This window comes from Cucumis sativus, chromosome 6, assembly GCF_000004075.3.
Source record: "Cucumis sativus cultivar 9930 chromosome 6, Cucumber_9930_V3, whole genome shotgun sequence".
In the NCBI taxonomy this organism is placed as follows: Eukaryota; Viridiplantae; Streptophyta; class Magnoliopsida; order Cucurbitales; family Cucurbitaceae; genus Cucumis; species Cucumis sativus.
In genome coordinates this window covers 11,185,305-11,210,472 of record NC_026660.2, presented here as the reverse complement: position 1 = coordinate 11,210,472, position 25,168 = coordinate 11,185,305, and the positions used below count along the sequence as shown (strand labels likewise).

General features: G+C 33.6%; 3 protein-coding genes across 4 annotated transcripts; 1 reads left to right on the top strand and 2 right to left on the bottom strand.

The window, feature by feature from the left end:
* The first annotated feature begins 7,294 nt into the window (after window positions 1-7,294).
* On the top strand, window positions 7,295-9,492 carry LOC101205142 (small ubiquitin-related modifier 1). The gene is made up of 3 exons (XM_004150704.3): window positions 7,295-7,479; window positions 8,851-9,000; window positions 9,086-9,492. The coding sequence occupies exons 1-3, from the start codon at window positions 7,393-7,395 to the stop codon at window positions 9,149-9,151; spliced, it is 303 nt and encodes a 100-aa protein (XP_004150752.1). The 5' UTR covers window positions 7,295-7,392; the 3' UTR covers window positions 9,152-9,492.
* Window positions 9,493-9,967: 475 nt separating this feature from the next.
* LOC101205619 lies at window positions 9,968-14,494 on the bottom strand. The gene is made up of 9 exons (XM_011658790.2): window positions 13,896-14,494; window positions 13,489-13,630; window positions 13,114-13,404; window positions 12,885-13,032; window positions 11,420-12,409; window positions 11,088-11,326; window positions 10,923-10,996; window positions 10,599-10,722; window positions 9,968-10,452 (listed from the first exon to the last, which is right to left on the bottom strand). Exons 1-9 carry the CDS (start codon window positions 13,949-13,951, stop codon window positions 10,420-10,422), a joined length of 2,097 nt encoding a protein of 698 aa, XP_011657092.1. The 5' UTR covers window positions 13,952-14,494; the 3' UTR covers window positions 9,968-10,419.
* A 1,846-nt stretch (window positions 14,495-16,340) lies between these two features.
* Window positions 16,341-21,910, bottom strand: LOC101204893 (AUGMIN subunit 2). 2 transcript variants are annotated; one of them, XM_031887999.1, is made up of 7 exons: window positions 21,492-21,910; window positions 21,089-21,324; window positions 20,045-20,170; window positions 19,776-19,880; window positions 17,769-17,837; window positions 17,225-17,338; window positions 16,341-17,063 (listed from the first exon to the last, which is right to left on the bottom strand). In XM_031887999.1, the coding sequence occupies exons 2-7, from the start codon at window positions 21,209-21,211 to the stop codon at window positions 16,695-16,697; spliced, it is 906 nt and encodes a 301-aa protein (XP_031743859.1). In that variant the 5' UTR covers window positions 21,212-21,324; window positions 21,492-21,910; the 3' UTR covers window positions 16,341-16,694. The 2 variants fall into 2 exon arrangements, with proteins under 2 accessions (XP_031743859.1, XP_004150751.1); XM_004150703.3 differs by having other exon boundaries at window positions 21,609-21,910.
* Between the last annotated feature and the right edge of the window lie 3,258 nt (window positions 21,911-25,168).

Below are 25,168 nucleotides of genomic sequence, written 5' to 3'. Positions count from 1 at the left end.
ATAATGAGATCAATAAATTTTAATAAATAATTAAACAATAAACTAATTATCCCTAAAATTATTATAGAGCACAATAAAAAACCAATAGTTCTCTCACTTGCTCTATACATAATCAACTAGATATCTAATACCCATGCCCCTAGTATGATAATCATGCTTTGACTAAAGAAGAGCCTTAGTCAAGGGATCTACTACATCATCATTTGTAGGCACTCTACATATTTTCACATCGCCTCTTTCATTAATTTTTCTGATGAGATGGTATCGCCTAAGTACGTGTTTGGACCGTTGATGTGATCTAGGTTCCTTTGCTTGTTTAATTGCCCTATTGTTTTCATAATACAAGGCAACAAAGTTTGCAATACTGGAAACAACTCCTAGATCCTCGATGAACTTCTTTATCTAAACAACTTCCTTAGTTGAATCTGAAGCAGTTATGTACTCTGCTTCTATAGTGGAATTGGCAACACTTGCTTGTCTGGAAGTCTTCCAACTCATATCACCTTCATTCAAGCAAAACACATATCTTGAATGCGATCTATAGTCATCTTTGTTAGACTGAAAACTTACATTCCTATAACCTTTACAAGTAGCTCATTTTCAAATCATCTATATATCAAGAATGCATCCTTAATTCTTCTAAAGTATTTAAGTGATATTTTTCATTGTTGTCTAGTGTGCTTCACCTGGATCTGACTGGTATCTACTAGTCAAACTTAGCGCGCATGATATATCTAGTCGAGTGCATAGCATGTCATAAATGATAGAACCTATAGTTGAAGCATACATAATCTTTTGCATTCTTTTTCACTCATCTTGTGGTTTTAGACACTGATTTTTGTAGAGACTTATGTCATGGGCCATTGGCAAGAATCCTCTCGTGGAATCTTGCATACTAAACCACTTTAGTATTTTTCTTTTTTTCAATATAAGCACTCTGACTTAAGCCTAAGAGTTTTTTTTAGATCTATCTCTGTAGATATTGATGTCTAAAATATAAGCAGCCTCACCTAAGTCTTTTATTGAAAAACATTTACCTAACCAATATTTGGCATTCTGCAAGGTAGGTATATCATTTCCAATGAAAATATATCATCGATGTAAAGCACAAGGAAAAAAATTGCACTCCCACTATCTTTCTCGTAAACACAAGGTCCATCTTCATTTTTCATAAACCCAAACTTTTTTACTATTTCATAAAAACAAAGATTCCAGCTCCTTGAAGCCTGTTTCAATCCATAAATGGATCTTTGAAGTTTACACATTTTAGTAGCATTATTTGGATCAACAAAACTCTCAGGTTGTGTCATATACACATCCTCCATGAGATTTCTTTTAAGAAATGTTGTTTTGACATCCATTTATCATATTTCATAATCATTGTATTCAACAATGGTAAGAAGAATTCTAATAAACTTAAGCATCGCGACTGGTGAAAAAGTCTCATCATAGTCCACACCATGAGTTTATAGGAAACATTTCGCAATCAAGTGTGCTTTGTAAGTGTGCACATTTCCATCTATGTTAATTTTCTTCTTGAAAACCCATTTGCATCTGATGGTTTTTATACCTTCGAACGCATGATCAAGAACCATAATTGATTATCATACCTAGATTGCATTTCAAACTTCATGTATTCGAGCCATTTTTGGAATCTGAACTCGACATGGCCTCTTGATATGGTGTGGGTTCATCACCATGAATAATCATCACATCATTATCAAATGTCACGAGAAATTCATATCTTTGAGGTTCATGATGAGATCTAGTAGATCCCAGAATCTCTTGTGTTTCCAGTTTTGGTATCGGTTCTTACTTCGGTTCACAAAAGTAATATCCTTTAGTCTCCTTAAGATATCCCAGAAATACACACTTGTTAGATTTGGATGCTAGCTTATCAAAAATCTGACATTCCATATAAGCTTCACAACCCCAAATTTTCATAAAAGACAATGGGACACCTCCTAGTCGATAGCTTGTATGGTATCTTTTGAACCAATTTTGTTGGAGTTTGATCAAGTATGAACGTTATAGTCTCTAATGCATAACCCCAAAAGGAATTAGAAGACCCACTTGGCTTATCATAGATTAAACCATATCTAATAAAGTTCAATTCATTCTTTCAGATACACCATTCCACTGTGATGTACCCAGTGGAGTCATTTGTGAGACAATCTCACATTCTCTAAGATAGTTAATTATTGACTTAAATACTCGCTCCCTTGATTAGATCGAAGTGTTTTAATATTCTTGCCAAGTTGATTTTGTACTTCTTTCTTAAAAATTTTGAACAACACAAAAGTTTCAGATTTATGATTTATTATGTAAACATAACATATCTACTGAAATCATCGATAAATGTGACAAAGTATTGATAACCTTCTCTAGCAGGTGAGCTCATCAGTCTACATACATGACTATGTATAAGATTTAATAGCTCAGTGGCCCTTTTCCCTTTAGTGAAAAAGGATTCTGTCATTTTTCCTAACAAACAAGAATCGCACAATTCAAATGATTCAAAATCAAGAGTCTAAAAGTTCATTCTTATGGAGCCTAGAAATGTGTTTCTCATTTATATGCCCTAAACGACAATGCCAAAAATGAGTCAAATTCAAATCATTTGATTTAAATTTCTTAGTATTAACGTTATAGGTAGACTTGTGATTAGATGATTATTCAGAATATAAAGACCATTCATTAAATAACCATTTTCATAGAAAACATCTTCTTTGGATATAGAAATGTTGTTATTCTTAATAACAAACCTAAAACCATTCAAATCCAAACATGAAATTAAAATAATGTTTTTACTTATAGCATAATAATTATTTAGTTCTAAAAAAGGTCTAGAACGTAAAGTTAGGTCATTAGTCTCAATAGCTAATGTAACAACTTTTGTTCCATTCTCGACTTGTAGATCCACTTCACCTTTAGCCAATGTTCTACTACTTCATAGTCCTTGCAAATTTCCACAAATGTAAGCACCACATCCAGTATCTAATACCCAAGATGTAGGGTTAGAAATAGATAGATTGATTTCTATAACAAAGATACTTGAAGTCGAAGGGACACTTCCCTTATTCTTCTTTAGTTCTTTTAAATAAAAAAAGACAATTCCTCTTTCAATATCTAATTTTCTTTCGGCGATAACATTCTCTTTCCTTGGTGGCTTAGGCTCTTGAGGTTTGGGCCTTGGCCTAGGTGCAACAAAAGCATCAATTTTTGATGTCTTGACAACAATTTTGCCATTACCCTTTCCTTGATCATGTCCCCTCAAATTGCAATGTCAATCAAAGAAGTTAGTCCATATCGATTTATCCTTCACATGGATAGATCGCATTGACATACTAGGTATCGCAGGATTTGTATTTGCCATAATATCAAAATGAAATAAATATGCAAAGCAGATATTAATAATTATAAGTATACTCCCACTAAAAAGTTATACCTTCAAATGATCATTCACAATAATGAATTTAATTTATTGGACTAAGATCTGTATTTTACAAGATTTCAAGTCAGCTTTGGCAAGACACTCAAAATCAAGTTATTTAGGTAGACAACAACCTTATCAATTACATCACATGTAACTCTTAGAACGTTTATGAGATAAAAAATATCACATATCAATGCATGTTAAAACATTATTATCATATACCATTACGCCAAAAACCGTGTTGATAGCCTAATTAAGTCTAACCATGTTCAAGCGTATAAGTATCTACTTCATCTTGTCTAACTCAGATAACCGAATACACTTCCACTTTGGTGGAACCTATATCAAAGTGATCCGAGCTTTGATAAGTGCTAACACATAGAAGGTACACAACTTATATTATAAAGGGTTATATATTCTGTTTTAATTTGAAAAATAAGTCTATGAAAATTATCTCATAATTACGTAGGATAACACAAATAAAACATAACATATAAAAAAATGCATTTCATCAAATGCAATTAATAATTTAAAACAATTTTAAGGCGCTATGACTGGGCATGACGACAGTCCCACTCAAAACAGTTTAGACAATTTCTAAAATAGTTTAAACCACATATACAAATCAAATTTGTTATTCATGACAGATTTCATATGTCATTTAAACATGTCAACCAAAAAAGGTATATACAATTTACATATCTCATATAAAATCCAAATCCAAATATTTCATTCAATAAACACAAAAAGAATTAACATCATATATTAAACAAACAATTTGGTTTCAAACATAACAGACTAATCGAATCAAAAAAGATTTTAGCATCAATCCAAGAAATTCACAAATCCTAATTTTGTAAAAAAACCGATTGAGGCAAGCAGATCGATGGAGCATAATATTAAACAACTAAAAGAATCAAAATTCTCAAATCAATCCCTAATTGTAAAAAAAAAAACATATTTGAATTTAATTGTTTATGCGAAGCAACATGTCTTTAGTACAAATGGAAAATACACTAGGACTAGACACAGTGGAATTAACATAAAAAAAATTTCTAACCCTAAAACATAAAAATATCGTGCATAAACAATTAAATCACGAAGAAACATACCTTTATGTTGAACTTATCCAAATCAAATTACCTTTGCTCTTGATAAGAACAATCCTCCAATTTGTGTCACCAAAACACTGTAAAATCACAAGCGTTCTCTAATAGTATCTAAACAAGAAATAGGTATTCGACTCTTCAAACTTTCAGCGTTCTCTAATAGTATCAATTTTTTATTGTGCTCTATAATAATTTTAGGGATAATTAGTTTATTGTTTAATTATTTATTAAAATTTATTGATCTCATTATTATTCAATTGCATCTTATTGTATAATAATATCTATTAATATGTTATTATATTCTAAATGTCCCTCATCGATTATTATTGTGGAAATAATAATAAATTAAGACTAGTATGAGTTATAATTGATAATCATATGATGATTATATATGTAGAGACATAAATTATAGGGAAATTTCATTACATAACAAAAATATTTAGAAAAAAAACAGCCCATAGCACCTTTTTTTTGCATATTGTGAATATGACAACTATAACAAGTAATTAATGATATCAGACGGGTATAAAACAGATATCAAACGGTTATCAGAAGGCTATCAGAGAGTTATCGATTTTAAATTTGTTATTTTTGCTAATTTAGAATATTTTGTGAGATGGGCTCTATTATCATAAATTTTTTTGCTACTTTTGCAAAAGCCCCTAAATTATAATCATATTTTCTTATTAAAGAATAAGATTTGGATTGACCCCTTTTGAGATTGTTACATGAACATGTGTCATAAATAATCTCAAATAATTGATTGGTTTGATCCTTAGACCTAAGCTTATCATAATGTTAAACATAAGAAATTATCTATTCTAATGCAATCAAACGTTATCTTTAACCAGATAATTATAAAGGTTGCACTTGAATATGTGATGAATTATGTACTTGAAAATGGTTATTTAATGAATGGTCTTTATATTCTGAATAATCATCTAATCACAAGTCTACCTATAACGTTAATACTAAGAAATTTAAATCAAATGATTTGAATTTGACTCATTTTTGGCATTGTCGTTTAGGGTATTCAACCCTAAAACCTCACAAAGTGAGAATTTCGACTCTCTATTCTCTCTCTGTGTAGAACAAATTTTATGTCTTTGTTTGGATGTAAAATAAGGCCCCTAATGTCTTATTTATAGACTTCCTAAGGTTTTCTAATAAGTTTAGGATTCCTAATAAGCTTAAGATCTCCAGTAAGCTTGGGATTCCTAATAAGCTTTCAATTCTTCAATTGGACTTATTAATTATATCTCCTAATAAGTTTTCAATTTTCTAAGTGAACTTATTAATTACATTTCTTAATAGGGTTGCAATTCTTAAATTAGATTTATTAATTATCCAACCTAATTGAAGATTTACTTTGAATAAATAGCAAAATTTAATTTAAAGTGATAAAATAGGAAGATAAAAAAATATGGAGAAAAAAATTGCTGCTTAAATGTCCCTAATCTAATGAAAAAACTAGCACCTCAAATACAATAATTATTCCATATACCACAAATACCCATAATTGATTCAAACTCCCACAAACAATGATTACATCAATCTTCTAATTTTTCTATAACAACACAATCAAATCAATTAAAACCATAAAAATCCTAATTTCTCCCGAAAGCCAAAATTTATCTCCATCAAAACTCCAAATTCAAAACATAATTTGGGCAGCCATTTCATATTTTCAACTCATGCGTGAAAGAACATTATCAGCATTATCATACGTTACCAAATCCTGCAACCTTTTGAACCCTTCAAGCATTCAAACTTTCAGCAAAAAGAGGTTCAACGAAAAAAATTCTTCAAACCCTTCAAACTTGAAACGATTCCAGCTTCATCCTCTGCGTAAATGATTGCAACTTCCATCTTTCAACTTCATTCTCTTCAAACTCTTCATATATTTGGTACTGGACGGGGAAGTATTCAGGTTTTACTTCTTGCGGAGGAGCTTCTTCATTATCAAAATGATTCCAACTCTAACCTCTCTAGAAAAAAAAAAGGGTTGTTTTTCTCATTCTTCTTTTATTCGCTTGAGTTTTTGATGCTTAGTGAAATTGATGCTTGATAACACCCCTAAAAAACAACATTTAGAATAATAAAAGCAAATAACATGAATAATGGTATTTCAAAATATTATGAAAAAATACATTTTTTCAAAATATTTTTAAAAGATAGATATAAATAACATACATTTTAAAATAATGAACGTATTCTGCATATACATTTTAATATATAATTTTTTTAAATAGATATAACTACCATCAAAATATAAATTCTAAAATAAAAAATAAAAATATTAATGAACTTATTCTGCATCCCAAATTAGCCCTCTAAAATAAATGTTATGTATTTATGCTTAATTTCAAATTGTTATTAAAAATATATATTAGATATTATTTAATTATAAATTAATAGTTTATGATATAACAAACGTGGAAGATATATTTGAATAATAGGAGAAGTTGTTGTAATCTTTGGATCTATTCAAAGTACATGGAATTGGAATTAATATAATTAAATAAATAGATGTGAGCTGAATTTGCTTTTTGCTATTTGCTATTTTTCTATCTCAATTTTGTTATTCAATAGTTATCTGTTTGTTTTTTTTTAAGATTTATCGAATTGGACCTTAACTACCGGTCCAGCATATATATATTAGGGTCCATAGTTGAGTGATAGGCCCAATAGTCTAAGCCCACTAGCCCAATATCATGAATTATCACTCACACGTATATATAAATTAATATACTAATTAGTTTTTAAAAAACTTATTCCCTCTTTTTGACGAAGCGGAAATTGGGAAAATTGGAGCCCTAATTCTGGTAAATCGGCGAAGATTGAAGAATGTCGGGGGTCACGAACACGCAGCAGGAGGAAGACAAGAAGCCCAACGACCAGTCGGCGCATATCAACCTGAAGGTCAAAGGCCAGGTTGCTTTCTATTCTTTCGAATTTAACTTCATGCTTCAACACTTTCAATCCTGTTTTTCCTTTCATTTGCTTTTTGATCCGTTTTACGTCTTTTTGCCGTCTCATGTTTTCTTTCTCTTTTGGATACCTCGGATAGACACTGGAGACACCCAGTACAAGTTTAAATTATTGGTTGTGAGACACCTAAATAGAAGTATAAATTATAGGTTTTGATGTTCTATTCTTGAATTGGGTTTTGGTTGCTCGCGAATTTTGAAGCCCGAAAAAGGGGAGAATATGGTTAATCGTTCTAAAGTTGGAATTATATTTGATAGGTGCAATAGCTTTATTTTTCAATTATCACAATCGTTCTATAATTTTCCCTCTCAGGATCTAGTAAGTCCAATTAACTGACGGGTGGAATTCTAGTTTCCATTTCTTTGAGTAATATTTGAGATTTGGCATTCAGACTGTTCCATTTTTTCTTTCTGTTTGTTATACTCACCCTGGGAACAAAATCTTGCAGTAGTTCTGTTTTTGTCTTTTGAAAAAGATCTTGAAGCTGCCATGGTGTTGTAAACTACTATCTAAGATGGAGTGTTTGTCCTGCTGCCGTGTCCCAGATAAGCTAGTGATTCTTTGATGTCTTTCTTGTATACTTTTCATTGAGATAGGTTTATCGAGTACCTGCTGGGATATAGCCTTGTTGAGTACTGAGTCTATTAACTACAGATTTTCTTTTTTTTTAAAATATTTTAAATAGCGCCTTTGTTGTGTTTGTTTAGCATGAATACTAAATCATTTGTGGGGTTTCTCTGAATTTTGGGAGTATTCTTTTGTTCATTTTGTTGGAATACATTAGGAAATATCATCTTCTTCTTCCTACTTTTCTTTTTATTATCTTTTAATATTATTTCCAATGAAGTGATGTTGATGTATTTCGAAGATTCAATTATATTTGTTTTAAACCGAGCCTTAGAATGGATATTTCATCGAATCTTTTTCTTGTCTCCTTGCAAACTTTCAGTGACTGAATCAACTTTCCTTTGTGAATCTGTCTCTTTACTCTGTTTTTCTCTGACATGTTTTCACTTCATCTTTTAGTTTTAACGTATCCTTTAAACCTTTCCCTTCTTCATCACGTTCTGCAATTATCATACTTCTTTTTTCCCTTTCTGTTAATTACACCAATTAGTATATTAAAAATAGTGTTCACGGGTGTAAATTTTTTCTTGATCTAGCTTGAGTTTGTGGGAGTAGACTTATTTTTTCTGTATGCCTTAGTAAATTCTTTTTTCTTCTCAGTAAAAGTTCAGTTTCACCCAAAAAAAAGTGTAAGTTTGTCTTTATGGAAGACTAACCCTTTAGACCTCAATATTGATTTTTTTATAGGATGGGAATGAGGTGTTCTTCAGGATTAAAAGAAGCACTCAGCTGAAGAAACTAATGAATGCTTACTGTGATAGACAATCTGTGGATTTGAACTCTATTGCTTTTCTATTTGATGGTCGTCGTCTTCGAGCAGAGCAAACTCCAGATGAGGTAACCCTTTTCTCTGATTTCACTCATAAATGTCCTATTCAAAAGGCCATGCATTTTTCTCTTACAAAACATGTATGTTTACCAGCTAGAAATGGAGGATGGGGATGAGATTGATGCAATGTTGCACCAGACCGGTGGATCGACTCGTTGAAATTCGTGGTGTTGGTTCTGCTCCTTTAACGCCAGTAATTTCATTGAATTGGGAAATGTGGGCATTTAGAGATTCTTGCAGGTTTATTATTAAGTGTAGATTCCTTAAAAAAGACTTCCCTATGTTTTAAGCTATATATTGTGAGGTCAATGGCTATTTTCTGGTCTCAGTTATTCGCTTGGCTCTTTGTATGGATGGAAGCTGTTAGTAGCATAGCCGGAAAGTTAAATACTTTGTAATCAGTCTCGTTTTTTCTTCACGTTGTGAGCTTTCTGATAACGAAATGCTAAGACCATATTGAAATTTGGTATACATTCCTCGGTCTTCCAGTTTTATAGTTATGATCAAATTCATTTGAATGGTGAAATGATCTTGAAATCATAAGGAAATGGAAATGAAATGTTCTGTCGTGGAGAGTTTGTATTATATAAAGACCGACTCGTACATTCGTTTTAACTTTTTTGAATTCAGGGAATATTATGTCAAATTAAATGGTTTTGGAATAATGTACGAAATAAAACAAATCATTTGAATTCAAGCAATCATGTTTATCGAATATATTTAAATAACAATAGTAACAAATAGATGAAGTGTTTTTTAGATATCATACCAGCCTGCTTGAAGAATGTACTTTAATGATTGTTAAAGAAATCTCGTAAATTTTCTCAGGTTTCCTAATCTGGATAATCTTCTCATACTGATATAGAACCAGAAAGATTTTGAAAGTAGTTTAGTGTCATCCAATCCAAATTCACCAAAGATGAGAACCATGCACAAACGCTTACCAGAAATTGAATTTCCTACTTGTTGGAGAAATTTCTGTGCTGATAGGTGTATGGTATACCCAACATATATTTGAAATAAAAGGGAAAATCTGTACACTAATTTTACACTTTATTTACATCCAGAGATTTACAAGTATACGTCATCCCCAGAAGGGAGAGTAGAACTGATCTCGATTTTGAGGAATGGTAATGAGAAGGACCAAAGGTATAAAGATTTACAACTCTATTCTGTCAACCTAAGCTCAACTAGTTTAGGCATACAAAGAGTTCAAAAAGAAGTTTGAATCCCCCAGCTCGATGTTGTTGTTGAAATAGGAAAAGGAAAAATAAATGCTACTTTGTACAGTATGCAATTATAGACTGCTTTGTCCGCTGCTAAGACATGCTGCTTGTGACATGAGTCCTTCGACTAAGACGCACTAAATATGCACAAGGGGAAATGTATCTCATGTGTCCCAATCATCTGCTTAAACCAACAGATTTCTAATCCGTGTGAACTTTGCACGTTTCCGTTGACTGTAAACACCACAAAGCCATTCCAAAATTTCAGGCGTTAGATCTTTGGATGTGCTCAAAGGCTTCAAAATTTAACTACAAATTACATAAACTATAGGAATAATACATTATTTGCTTATTTGAAGGAATGAGAGAAAAAAAATAACCTGTCCATATATACTAGTCAGGCGGTGGGGCATATATATGTGTCTACTGCTGCTTGCTTCCTGCTCTGAGCCTCTCATTCGTCCAGATAATCTTTCAAAACATTCCTGTACATGATTATAGATGCTATTGCATCACAGAAGAAGTCATAATTAGTGGCATGTTTTATTGGATATCTCATGGATGAATAGTTACAAAAGAGAATATATTTCTGTTAATTATATGCTTTACTTAGCAGACTCTTAGCTTTTTCCCAGTCTTGTCAATGCCAGTTTATCATACGCATTGAGAAGATAATGTTGGTATAAAACTAACAGAAACCCTACCTGAGCCGATGTCTGTTGCAAGCAGTGAAGAAGGCAACAAATCCATTTAATATACTTCGAACAGCTCGGAAAACCTGAAGCAAAGACATTGACAGCGCAGTTGCAGGATTGCCATATGCAGTAATATGAAGTATACACAAGTAGTTATTGTTTAAAGTATAGTACCTGGGAGAAGAGATCATTCCAAAGTGTGCGCCAAACAGAAACCTCAGAAGCAGTGACTGTTGCCTCCGAAACTGAAGCAACTTGAAAAACGCTACTGAGAAAAATTTGTATGTCTCCGAACATATCATAAATGCTGGTGCATATGTAAGTGATGAAACTAGCTAATGAAAGGACGGCTCTAATTGGAGTATACAGGATTTTGGAAATGATCCACAATATAGGAAGCAAAATCATTGTTACTGCAAAGAAAAGAAAGGCATTAGAAACCTAGAGAAAGACTGACTTCACTGAAGAAGATCAAGAATAAATAGGGAAAGCATTATAAAACCTACCACAGCTCCAGACAGTTGAGAAAATGAACCATACTGGCATGAACAACAACTCAATTGAGTCAACAACCATAGTGCAACAAAATTCAATGACATCCCAGATCACAGAAAAGAAGTTCCCAACAACTTCGATAAAAGTACTACCAACAGGAAGTAGGAATCCTACAAGTTCCATGATAGGACCTGCCAATGGTTGAGCCATAATTGAAAGAAAAGAACGTGTAGTACGTGAAATAGTAAGAAACCACGTAACAGCTTTCTCAAAATTATGTAAGAACAGCATTGTTCCCAAGTATTTTATCCTCGATACCATCTCCCAAGTCTCTATCCAATCCAAAAGGGGTCCACACAAACGAGAAGCTGCTGCCTTCAAAAGTGGGACATTTTTGTATAAATCATAAAATCCTATGAGAACTGTGATAACTGATACCAGCACGTATAAAGCCCTAGCAAGAGGGCACATCCAAGGACGATAGAGATGACAAAACACGGGGTAAGATTGAAGGAAGATAACCCAGGATGGAAGACCAGCTTCTAACAGGGTGAGCAACCGTAGATCCGGCATTATTACTTGCCTTAACTTGAATGGAAGGTCCCGATCATTGAACCTAAACAAAATTAAAACATCTTTGTATTGTGTGGCCTCAACTACATCTTGACAATTAATATTATGATTCTCTGGGACACTAGCCAAATCAATAACTCGGTTTTTCCTCTCGTCCAGATAGGTATCATCTTCATTCTGTGAGACAATAAATTTTGTTACTTTTCTTCTCTTGTTAGGACCAGTCGGAGGAGGTGTCTGTAGTGTATTCGTGCTGTCTTTTGCAGTGGTAGAATGTAGGTTTAGTTCATCATCAGCGCACTCCAGAAAGTCATTATTCATGTACAAGTTTTTGTAAGAGATAATTTCGTCCTCCATAATGGGAATGCTATTGAGGTAACTGTCTTCAACATCGTGGAAATCATCTAATGCATCGTAAAAAATTTCTCCTGAAAAGTGGAATTGAAAATTAAATGGTTAAGTGGACACTTTCTAGGCCGTTGCAGGTGCTACCTCAAGCAAAGCAAGCCATCTGCTACTCAATAGTTACAGCCAAAGTCATGCTTAGATCATATAAAAAGATTAAACCAAACTGTAATGTGCAGTAAAAAAAAAAAACAGAATAATAGCCGGCACATTAGTAAATGAACATTTGCAGCCTATATAATACATATATATTCTATAAGACTCAAATGAAAAGAATTTGTTGGAGCGCACTAGAGCTCACCGTAGCCTGAAACACAAAGGCCAGGAAAACACTAGACTCTAAGCATTCTAAGAATAGTACCAAACAAAGCTCTACACATAGCTAAAAGTTGATGCCAATTAGTGCACTGTTCCAAGCCTCCGCACATGAAAAAAATGAACATACTTCCATTCCTAATATAAGCTAGGTCAAATTTAATCAGAAACACTAACAGCTACCTGTAACTGACTCCAAATACTTTTTCAACAGTTTCCCATCGGTGGGTGAACCCAAGAACCAAGTAGACATGCTTGCTGCAGCTTGAGATATGGAATCAAATTCCCATCGTTGCATATATTTAGCCTCTATGGCGACAGAGGTATCTGTCTGCAGGTGAGATGTAAATCATTAAACACGTCTCAACTACAAGACAGAAAACAGACGAAGCATTTGGAAGGGGCTTGGTACCTGAAGCTCATTGAAGTAGTTTATACCTCTAACATTGTCCCATGAAACTGCAAAAACAATAAAACCATACAATGTTCTATGCAGTTCATTGTTAAGGACAAAAGATTTTCTAAGGTTCTTCACCGGAGGCATAGGAAGTAGAAGTTTCTTTCTAGACAATGTTACTGCATTGACCAATGGGAACCACCGCAAAAGCTTCTTTGGTTTAGTAATTTTGGGTCTCTGATAGGCCACCCGTTCACTATTTCTATCCTTCCGCACTTTCCTAATTGCAAAAGGAGAAAGCCTCGACTGCAATTTAGAACAGTAATTAGGTTTGAACATCATAAAATTGATAAACAAAGTATAACAAGATTAAATAAAGTCAATATAAACCTTCGTAACCATCAGCTGCCATAAGCGAGCAGGCCGTGAACCAAATTCTCTCAACCATGGCCGATTGTCCACCAAGATATAAAACCTTTTACTCTCAGGTGCCAAGAAGAGGCTAAGATCAGAGAGATAAGACTGCAGGTCGCTGAATTGATGAAAGGGTCAACCAAAAAAGGGGGGAAAGAGTTACAAAATTGAAGAAATACAACATTCACTAAAAATCGAAATCAGCTGGACACAGAAACCCATCTAAGAATTCATCGACAGGGCTATTTAAACAACGATCGATCAATTAGAATATCACCAAACAGGTTGAACGAAAATTCATTTAAACAATCAGAAAAACTAAACAATGATGAAAAACAACAAAGAGAAACACGAATTAATCCAAAGGAAAAGGAAGAACATACCCGATTTGCAAATTGGTCAAAGGAAATACAGAACGAACATCATCAGCATTCCCCATTAACGGCAAGCTAGAATCCGAAATTCGAAATCACGACCAATTACAACTTTCAGAAACAAAACCGAAATCGGAAAGGCGCAAAAACACATGGGACGCATGATAGAAAGAAAGAGAAAAACATGAGAATTAAATTAAGAAGAAGCTAAACAGGGGAGAGAGAGTCCATAACGAAAGGAAACAAACAGCGAAAAACTTCATTCCCGAAAAGGGGAAAAGGGAATGAAATTGAGCGAATAAGAAGGGGATTGGGAAAGAAAAGGGTTGATGAAATCGAAAGAATTGCTTGGGTTAGAAGGCGAGCGTGTGGAAAATGAGAGAAAGAAACGTGGCAAAGGAAAAGAGGTATGAAGGAGAAAGGGGGTTGGTAATAAATTGGGATCTGGTAATAATTTGGGTTCCCGCCATTGGAGAAAAGAAGAAGAAAGAAGCAGAGGGAAGAGATCTCGGAGGAAGAAGAAGAGTAGTGGCCATGGAAGTTCACCGCGTGGATCGGGTGCGAACAAATCTAGCGGTTGCTTCTTGCAACCAACATCCCTTCTTAATTCTATTCTATTTTTAGTTTCTCTAATTACATTAACATTTTATTTCCCCCTCCTTAATTCTCCTAATTAATATGTGTCTTTTTTTAGCGGTGGAGTCATATTGGAGAAAATATTTTGGAAATTTTATTTTCCTTTATATGATTTATAGTTTAATTTGTATAAAATATATAGGTTGAAAACCTCGATTCAACTAAAGAAAACAACCATGGATTATAAAAAGCTTTCATCAATTTAGTTAATTTCGTGAGTTTAATATCTAACGTGTGGAGTATTATATTTATTAAGATCCTATTAAATGAAGTGGCCGTGCAAAATCTTTAAATATTGTAATCAATAACTATTGTGAAATTATTTGTTTCTTTAAAAAAAAAAAAAAAAACACTATTATATAATTATCAAATCGGGAACTTATGGACAATAGACAACACAAAATAAACAGACCTAATACAATATTAATAAAAGTGAGGACTTATTTTAATTTTGTTTTCGGTATGCGACGACTAATTAAATATAATTATGAAATTAGGCACTTTTATTAAACCAATATTGGAATTGAAAGCATATGTTTTGGGGTTCAAACGTAGAAATGATCAAGTTTTGGAATATTTGAAGTTCAATTGTAATTTCATCTAATATGGTAACTAAAATTGAAGCAATTAAAAAGATGGGAACAAGATTAGTTAATTTTATAGTTTAAGAAAAGGAATAATAATGAATTGTAAATTGATGGAATATTTTAGTTGAAGATTAAGGTATTTAGAGGTGAAGAAATTTTGAAGTGAGGATGGAGAAAGGCCGTGGAGTAGAAAGATAAAAAGTAAATGACTAAATCAACCTTGGGTTGCTTTTTGGAGGCTAAGCTTATTTTTTAACTTTTAAGAATATATGGAAGCAGCCTTGATTGTGAAGACTCTTTGATTCAAAACAAATGAATAGTAATAAAAAGAAATGGATAAGGTGAGATGCGCAACCCAATTCGAATTGAAGTGGTGGGTGGTGGGTCCGACGGCCGTCAGAACAACCAATCATCATGAGCGGGGCCCAGTACAGAGGAATGACGTGGCTCCAAAACCCGGATCCACGTGGAGGTTTCAAGTGATGAGGTGTAATGTTTTGGGTTTTGTTAGTATGCGACAGATATAGAGAATCCCGGTGCATGTGCGCCCACATTCGGCTGCTCTATTATTACTTAAACAACATTTTTTTAATACACATGCTGCACTCTGAATTATTATTTCCCTCCAATCATCCCGAATTTAATGTGTTTTTATTTATTATTATTTATTGTTATTTCAGAAAATAATAATAATAATTACTATTTAATTCAAAATATCTTCCAAATTTGGATGACGTAATATTCGATTTGTATTGGAAAATAAGACAAGACAGAGATATATATATGCTTGCCTCAACAAAGTTTAAAACCAACTTACTGGAAAGCACTTCATTATTGAACGTTGAAAATGTAATTAAAGTTATGGAACCTCCAAATCACCCAATTTCTTCTTCTCTTTATTCTATTCCCTTTATTTTCATACTTGTAAATAAAGGGATTCCAGTTTCATTCCTCATCTACGTTCTACCTTATGCTATCAATTTTATATTTTCTTATTTAAATTGTCCAAATTTTAAAAACAATATATCAACTACATACACTTCTTCCAACCAAACCCACGATACTAAACGTAAATGCAAAGGAGATTTTCAAACAAAAATTGAATCTAAATTGAACCATTTTAACTAATACAATTATAAAATTCCCACAGACTTTTCCCAAGCAAACATTTCCCCCACGAAACATAATAGAATTCTAAATCAGTACACCTACAAAAGTGATACGATACAACTTCTAAAGTTGAGAGGTTCGAATTGAAAATTCCTCTCATTTGATTGTTATAATAATAAAACAAATCACCTTGTCCAAACAAATGCTTTTGAAGGTTTGTAACACTAATTACTAATACTAGTCTAGTAGAGCAACTTGAGTCAATCTAATCAAATCTTTTACATGTGCAAAAAATGATCATGTTTGAATCAACTACAGAACTATTACATCATAATACTATCAAAGCCAATCAAATATAGTTTAGTGGATAAAGACAATAATTGTGGTATGAGATGGTTCTGTTAGACTGCACCCAACAATCGTTGAACCAAATAAAATGTACAATATCAATTAATGGAAAAGGGATCAGATCAGATCAAATGCCACTCTTTTTAATGGAAGGAGGCCATGACAATCTTCGTTGGCTTGAGCCATCGACCTGATTTAACTCATCTTGTTCGCTGTGTTCATCTCCAGCTTGTTGTTGTCCATTTTCTTGCCTATGCAGGGTTCTAATGGCCAAGTCATCAAAGCTTGAATCGGATCGCCATGGAGGTGGTGTAATGCAGTCGGATTCGCTAGCCACTCGAAGAGACGGATCGATAGGTGGGGTTGTAGGCAAAGATGGATTGGGATTACCTACTCTGAGATTTTGTAGTGTTGCAAACGATTCCCTCATAGCACTCATTGCTTCAAAGAATCTAGTGCAAGAAGCTAAAGCTACAGGGATGGGCCTAAGCATTTCCTACATTAGTGAAACAGAATCGAGATCATTTTCTATTCTTTGAATCTAAATGAGCAGTTAAAACATACAATGGACTTTGATGGTTTCGTTTTATCTACACTTGAATTCTGGGTTTTATTATTCGTCCACATCAAAATGAAAGAAAGAGAATTAAGGTTTACCCCCCACACTGAAGGTGACTCCTTAAAGTTTTGACTCCATTGGAAGTCTGCAACCGAAGCTGTCAAAGCTCCATAATCACTAGCAGCCTTCATCAATAACTCAGAAAATTGTTTCTGCAAAACATTGCCATCAAGCATTGTCGTGTGTCAGTCAGTCACATGATTGGCTAACTCTCACAGAATCTAAATCTTATCAGAATCAGAAAATACAAAACAATGCCACGCAGATCTCATACTTCTTAACTACTTGATCACATGAGCATGAGTTCATGATGAAGAATTTTGTCCCAGAAACAGACAAAAAGTTTATGGAATGCTGAGGTGTTCTAGTTTTGGCTGTTTTAGACGATCAATTTAATCTTTTTTTGAGAAAGAAAAGAAAAGTATTACAGTTCATGTACTGGCTGCATTTTATATGCTATTTTGTCTAAATCCTAGGGATGTAGATCGATGGAATTTACCAAAATCCAGTTCTCCTTAAAACACTAGAAATTTTACAATATCAATTTTCAAGAAAAAGTGAGCATTTCATTTATGGACAAACCTGATATTCTGCTTCCACTGGAATGCAATCAAGTGAATATGGTTGCTGAAGACGAGCAATTATACGATCCTGCAATTTGGAAATGAGGAAAGGAGAATATAAGAGATATCACTGCATTTGACTCATTCATGCTCAAGGTCAAGGTATTGCTGTTAAACGCAAGTTGAAACATACAAGAAACCAAATGTCCAGATTTTTCTTTTATATGTTGGTTTCTTTTTTAAAATAACTATTTGTTAATTTTACACGTTAGGAAATGGCCAAAAAAATGCTGTAAACCACTAGGGATTTGTATGGGGCAGGAAACTTTTAAGAGCTAAATTTGGTCATAAAATTGGAAGGAAATATTTGAGAACTTTTAGAAGAAAAGATTGATAGTTATTTTTTGTTCTGATTTTGAACTTGATTTCCATTTTAGTCTCTTAAGTTGAATCTTTTAAAAGAGACAAGTTACCATGGAATATCAAAGAACAAAGTTTTAGGGTTTGAACTTCGGCAAAAATACAATCAAAAGCATTTCATGGATAGATCATACTATAGGTGAACACACACACTTAACTGAGGACATGTTTTAAAATCTACAACTACAATAAATACCTTCCAAACAATTTTCATTCTTACAGAAAAGTCATTCTGAAATTTCTATTATTTTGACCAATTGGCAACCAAGTTCTCTAGTGATTATCTTACTAGTAAGCGAGGAGAGTACCGATAAACTTTACTTTAATAGTTAACCAAAGTTGAAAAAAGTTCAAAGCAATCAGAAGTTGAAAATGTCCAACAAATTTCTCACATAATCCTATTATGAAAACTCAGATCTCTCTCTCTCCGTAACTCATTGCAAATGAAGAGTCGCTCTATATCTGCACCTGGTGTAATTACACTATTTATAGTAAGACAAAAAGGTATGAAGAAAAGGTGAAACGAGTATGCTAGCGCAAATGAGGGAATGATTTCAGTATTGGTCATAATGATCAAATCCTCAACAAGCGGAAGGGGATAAAAACAACCATGCTCAAGGTCATAATTACAAAAAGTTCTAGTTACCTAAAAGCTTTTAACCTAGCCACCTCCAAACTCTCCACCTACCTAACAATTCTATTATTCCTCCCAAGCCAAATTTCCCACAAAACTGCAAAGAAGTTAACATGTCACAAAATGCATTTTTTACAAAGCAGGTGGCACTTACTTCCACAGTCAATAAACACATAAAGTAATTATTACGCATAATCAGAAGGTAGATCCATGAAATTTACTTGGAGTACCACAAGAAAAAGAAACACATCCAATTACAAAAAACGTGGTCCCAATCAAAAAGTATAATGCTAAGCTAATAATTACAAAATATCCTACATTACAAGATCTGGAAAACTAATTCAATGTAATGACAAGAAGCAAAAGAGAAGCATATAGGAAGTCTCTAGATAAACCACCACATTCTAAGTCCTAAATTCAATAGTATTTTTAAATAAACACAGCTTCAATAGAGAATTTCCTACTTGTTACAAGGTCAGTAAATATATTAAGTAGCTATCCAATATTCGTTAAAGCAAAGGTTATGAAGACGGACCAAAAGGGCCATAAATGAACTTACTGCCAGGTTTTCCCAAGAACAAGTTTCATTAACGTACAATAAGCTTGCAACACATATGCATAGAAATTTCTCAAAGATTTGAAGGTGGCCAATTACATAATTCACATGTTCATGTTCATAGTCATACAAAGCACACATTTTGCAGGATGAAACAATTGCCATTTCTTACAAGTAAAAAAACTGATGAATTGGGACAAAGAAGTGATGGAAAAATATCATGGAATTAAAACCGAATGAACCCTAAAAGCAAAGAAATAATCCATATAGTTAGTGATGCTATTTAGTTGAAGCCCTACCCTCAATTTTTGAGGTTGCTTATAAAAAAAGAGGTTAAAAGCACAAGATATTACGATACATATCCAAGACCATATGGAAAAATATACAAGTTTGAGCATCATAGTCCAAGAAAGCACCTTGTTCTGGATGACATCTTTCAATATGGTAGTAATCCTTGATAAAGTCTCAATCTTCTTTTCCATTTCACTCACGTGAGTCAAATGAGCTACATTCTTGTCATCCTAAGGACAGATATTTCAATTTATTCAGGACAATAACAAACACCAAATAGATATAGATAACATGCAAATTAAAAATGAACCTATTATTTTAACTTATTTTGATAGCAAAAACTTCCTACACAATAAAAGTTGGAACTGACAAAAGGAAAAACCAGGATACTCACTTTACGGCCTTGGAGTTCCACTTGAAGATCTGCTATTTTCCTTTGAACAGCAGTAAGTTCACGTAAAACTCTGATTAGATCATCACCTTTCTCACCAATAGCAGAAGATATGTTTTGTAGTTCTTCCTAAAGGAAACAAACTATCCCGTTTAAAATTTCAAGTTATAAAGCTTCAAATTCTAAGTAACAATGTACTGTTCAAAGATCTCAAACAATGCACTACAAGCCATGAGTACAGTCAAAAGAGAAAAGGGGAGATACAAAAAAATTCACATGATCTCAAACAATGAGAAAATGTGCTGTGACCTCATATCTTATATCAATAAATACACGCATTAAAGATAAAAAGGCACACAATAGATTATAAAGAAGCTCTCATACCTCAAAAATTAAGTACATAGAAGCAACCATAATACCTTGGTAATGGCACCAACAGACACAAAATAATTCACATGATCTCAAATAACTCCCTTGTCTCTCTTTTCTGTCCCAAAAAGTCTCCCTATTCCTCTCCAAATCATCCACAAGATAGTTATGTAAGACCCTCACCAATTGAAAGTAGGTCTTCCCTTAAACAAAGAGCCACAATTAGCATAGTGCTTGTACTGTCAACCTGAGGTTCAATTTTCTTAAACCAAGAAGAGCCACAGACCAATTGTAGCAAAAGCCTACTGGTACGAGGATATCCATCCAAGCGATATCAATCGTCATTCCAAACTATAATCTTTTTCCATAGTAAACACATGATGATACAGTGCTTGATAAAACAACTGGTCTCATGGATAAATGGCCAAGAACATAGGTTACTCCATTTCACTATTTTCATATCCACCCCCCCCCCCCCCCCCCCCCCCCCCCCCCCCGGAAGGAGTTTACACAACCACTTGCAAATAAAAATCGAATGCCCTGTGAAAAAAATATATGTCCAAGTCCTTGATTCCCCAAATCTTTCGGATAAGAAACTGTAGCCCAACGGTCTATCGAGGCCTTCCTTCCACCCATCCCAAAGAACCCTTACGTGATTTTAAAAGAACGATCAGTTACCTGTGAAGGCGGAGGAGAGACAGAGAAACCGAGATCGGCAGCAATTGAGAGGGCATCGGACATTCCTCCGATTCGCCTCAAAGGTTTCTTTCCAACCCAGGTGGTATCGCTCCCCATCGACATTCGAACACCCAGACGCGACCTTCGACAGAGCCAAAGCAGAAAGCAGCTAAGACTGCAGAACTGTTATAACCTGCAGTCTCTAACTCTCAGAGAATAATTATCTGTTTCCAACCCTGAATTTGGAAGAATTTCAAATCAGAATGGATATGAAAACATTTCCCATGTTTGCTCAAAATAAATAAATAAATAAAAGTAAAGGTTGAATCCCAATTCGTCCCAACAAAATTTTCGTCCAAAAAAGGCCGAATACGGCAGGATTTAAGATCAATTTTGAACTCACCCCAGTTTTACCATAATTTCGAATGGATTGAGTTGAAGAAATCAACATAAACATAAGAAGAAAAAAGAAAATTGATCCATGCTAACTCGACCATAAAGAGATGGTGGGTTGTAGGACCTTGGCGAACAGCAGAAAAAAGCAGTGAGCGGTGGGGGAGGAGGGTGGGCAGTGGTGAGTGCCGGCGCGGGTGCAGCAGAGAGAGATAGGATAAGAGAAAGAAACGTTGCAGCAGTGTCGGCGATGGAGGTGTGCTGGCGTAGGTTGTGGAGGAGAAGAGAAGCGACGAAGAAGGAAGGAAAATGGTGCCGACGTCTTGTAGATTTAAGCGGAAACAAGAGTCGTGGTGGTCTGCTCTTTCTCCGTTCAAAATGCGTTGTTCACTTTAGAAGTAACTTTCACGGTAACAATATTTTGAAAAACTAGTATGTTTTTGGTGAGTATATATATATATAAACACCTCTCAAATTTCTTCATTTTTGGTTTTATATCATTCAATTTTCTTTTAAATATGAAGGTTCCAAATCTTCTATTATAATGTTAATCATCAAACTTCCAAATTTATCACAATGTATTAGTAACCATATATTAGTTTAAATAAACTATGGTAAATCTAACCTTTGTTTAAGACATGGTTTTTTATTAAATGAAAGTCAATTATTGACATAATATAAATGGCATGTTCACCATCAAATCTACAAACTTACCACGATGTATTAGTAACAATAGTTTAAATAAAAATTAAATAAACTATGTTAAATCTAAAATTAACCTAACCCATGATTTTTTTTTATTAGAAAAAAATTCAATTATGGACATATATACTACAAATGAATCAACTTAGCATATAAATAGAAAATTGATTTGCTTACCAAATGCCTATCATTATTTATAGAAAATGCAAATGCTAAAATAGATTAGTTACTTTTTTTTGGTATGGTTGATGGAATTTGAAATGAGTAATAAACAATATTGGTCAATATAATATTTGTAACCATTAACGTTTTGGGATGGAACCAAAAAATTGAGTCCGGGCCATCACCGTTCGGCTTTTGTGGACAAAAAACTTCAAAATCACTTAAAATGAGACTAGTCAGTGGTTAGATGTGAACTTTTGATACCTTTAATATTGTTCTAAGTTGGGTAGTTCCTTTCTAGGCCACAACATTGGCCATTTCTTCGACGTTTTGGGACGGAACCAAAAAACTAATTCTGGGGCATTACGTTCAGCTGTTGTGGGCAAAAAACTTTAATATCACTCAAAATGAGACCACCCAGTGGTTAGATGTGAACTTTCAAGGTCTCTGACACTGTTCTAACTTGGGTAGTTCCTTTCTCGGTCATAGCATTGGCCCTTTCTTCGAGGTTTTGGGACGAAACCAAAAAACTGAATCTAGGGTATCACCGTTCGGCTTTTGTGGACAAAAAACTTCAATATCACTCAAAATGAGATCACCCAGTGGTTGATGCCCCAAACTCAGTTTTTTTTTGTTCCGTCCCAAAAAACGTCGTAAAAAGGTCAAATGCAATGTCCTAAAAAGGAACTACCCAACTTAGAAAGTGCAGAGGTCTCAAAAGTTCACATATAACCACTGGGTGGTCTCATACAAAAAGGGAAGACAGAAGACTGGGAATGAATACAAGTTATGGAGAATGGGAAATTGAACCTTCACCACTCAGACTCTAAGCTCTCACTTACAATATGATCGGAGAAGAAGAACAAATTCTTTACAACCAGCAGAACGACTATTCCTTTCCGCTCTTCTCTTTAGGTTTTTGGGTCATGTAGGCCCCTCTACAATATCAATTTTATTATACTCATTCAAGCATTTTCATTACGATGAAGAAAGAGTCCTTTTATAGACAACTTTCGGAGGAAAATTTCTATTCTTCTGAACATGTCAACGATGGTTGCTTCATTGCAAAGTCACATAAACTCCAACTACCATTCTTGTCTTCTAGTGAATCTTTCTTGTTTGGTGACGTGGTTCACCTAAAAATTGTACTTGCTACACAGGATTCTTATCACATAGTTTCATGCCAGCCTCTTCGCGATTCGTACCTTTCTTCTTTTACTAGAAATCTTGCGTTTAAAACTAAAAACATGGTAAAACAGACTTGAAGTTATGTAAAGTGTATATCTTCATAATTATGCCTTTACAATATGAGATACGTGTTTTAATACTTTTATCATTTGTTTTGGTCTCATTATTCTTCCTAGGAGGCTATAATAACTTGTATTTTCTCAAGTTATCATTTATCAAACAATTGTGAGTTATAATGGTCAAGATGATTATGTGCATGAAGATATTTCATATTTGAATGCTTGTTCTAGTGTACCAATTGTGGAAAAGGATGATGTTGATTTTGTTATCTATAAAAACAATTTTGGATTTGAGCATGAAAAATAATGTAGGTTCTATCGTTAGTCACATATGCTAAATGTATTGTTAGAAAAAAGTATTTCTACCAAGAAAGAGGTTTTTTATCCACTACAACAAAAATAGTCTATGACTACCGTTATTTTCAGTCGCGAACAAAATTTGTGACAGTTATTTATAGTTATAGTATCGTCTGTTGTGGAAAGTTCTTCCATGACAGAAAATAAATGTCATTAATTACTATTTTATGACAACAAATAATTGTCATATTTTATTTTATGAACAATAAATAACTGTCATAATTTTCATATTAACGAAAGTTACAAAAATGTCACAAATTCGTTTATGACATTTTTTATCTGTCAAGGATATGCCAATTGTGACATTTTTTTATAAAAATAAATGTCATATTTTCGATATTGACTACAGTTACAAAAATGTCACGAATTCGTATATTTTGACATTTTTTTTCCTGTCAATGATATGACAATCGTGACAGTTTTTTATAAAAGCAAATGTCATTGTTTCGCTATTGACAACAATTTATCCAAGTTAAACTCATTAGATGAAAAGCCTTTGTTAGATGTGTTGAGACCGCATAACAAGACTTTTAGATTGACATTAGCAAATATAAAAGTGATCAACCATTCATATTGCATGAATAAAATAAGATTGGAGGAAAGATATATGTTTAGAGGTAGTGCAATATCAACACAGGCTCAATCTAGCAATGAAAGTAATGAAAAAAGAAACTATTAAATGGTTGGATGTATGAGTGATCTACCTTATTGCAAACAATGATTGGGAAGTTATGCTTAATGTGTCCTAAAGAAAGGAGGTGTGTTACAGTGGTTTCAAACAGTAACAAAGAGTTAATTCCATAATAACAGTAGCAAGTTGGTGTGTATGCATGGACTACAAACAGGTTAATGCGGTCACATAGAAGAATCACTTTCCCCTTCCATTTATTGATCAAATGCTAAATAGACTAGCATGTAATGAATTCTATTGCTTTTTAGATGGTTATTCGAGACATAATCAGATTATGATTGCACTAGAGGATCAAGAGAAAACAACATTTGCATATCCTTATGGCACATTTTCTTTTTGGCGGATGTTGTTTGAATTATGCAATACATCAAGAACTTTGTAGAGGTATAATGGGTCTTTCAAAATAGGGGTGGCTTTTAATGAAGAGATCCAAGAGAATATGCGATAGCACAAAGAATTATTCAAACAAGAATCATCCAATTAATTGGGTATTAAAGAAACGACAATTTTGAATCCCTCAAAGAATTA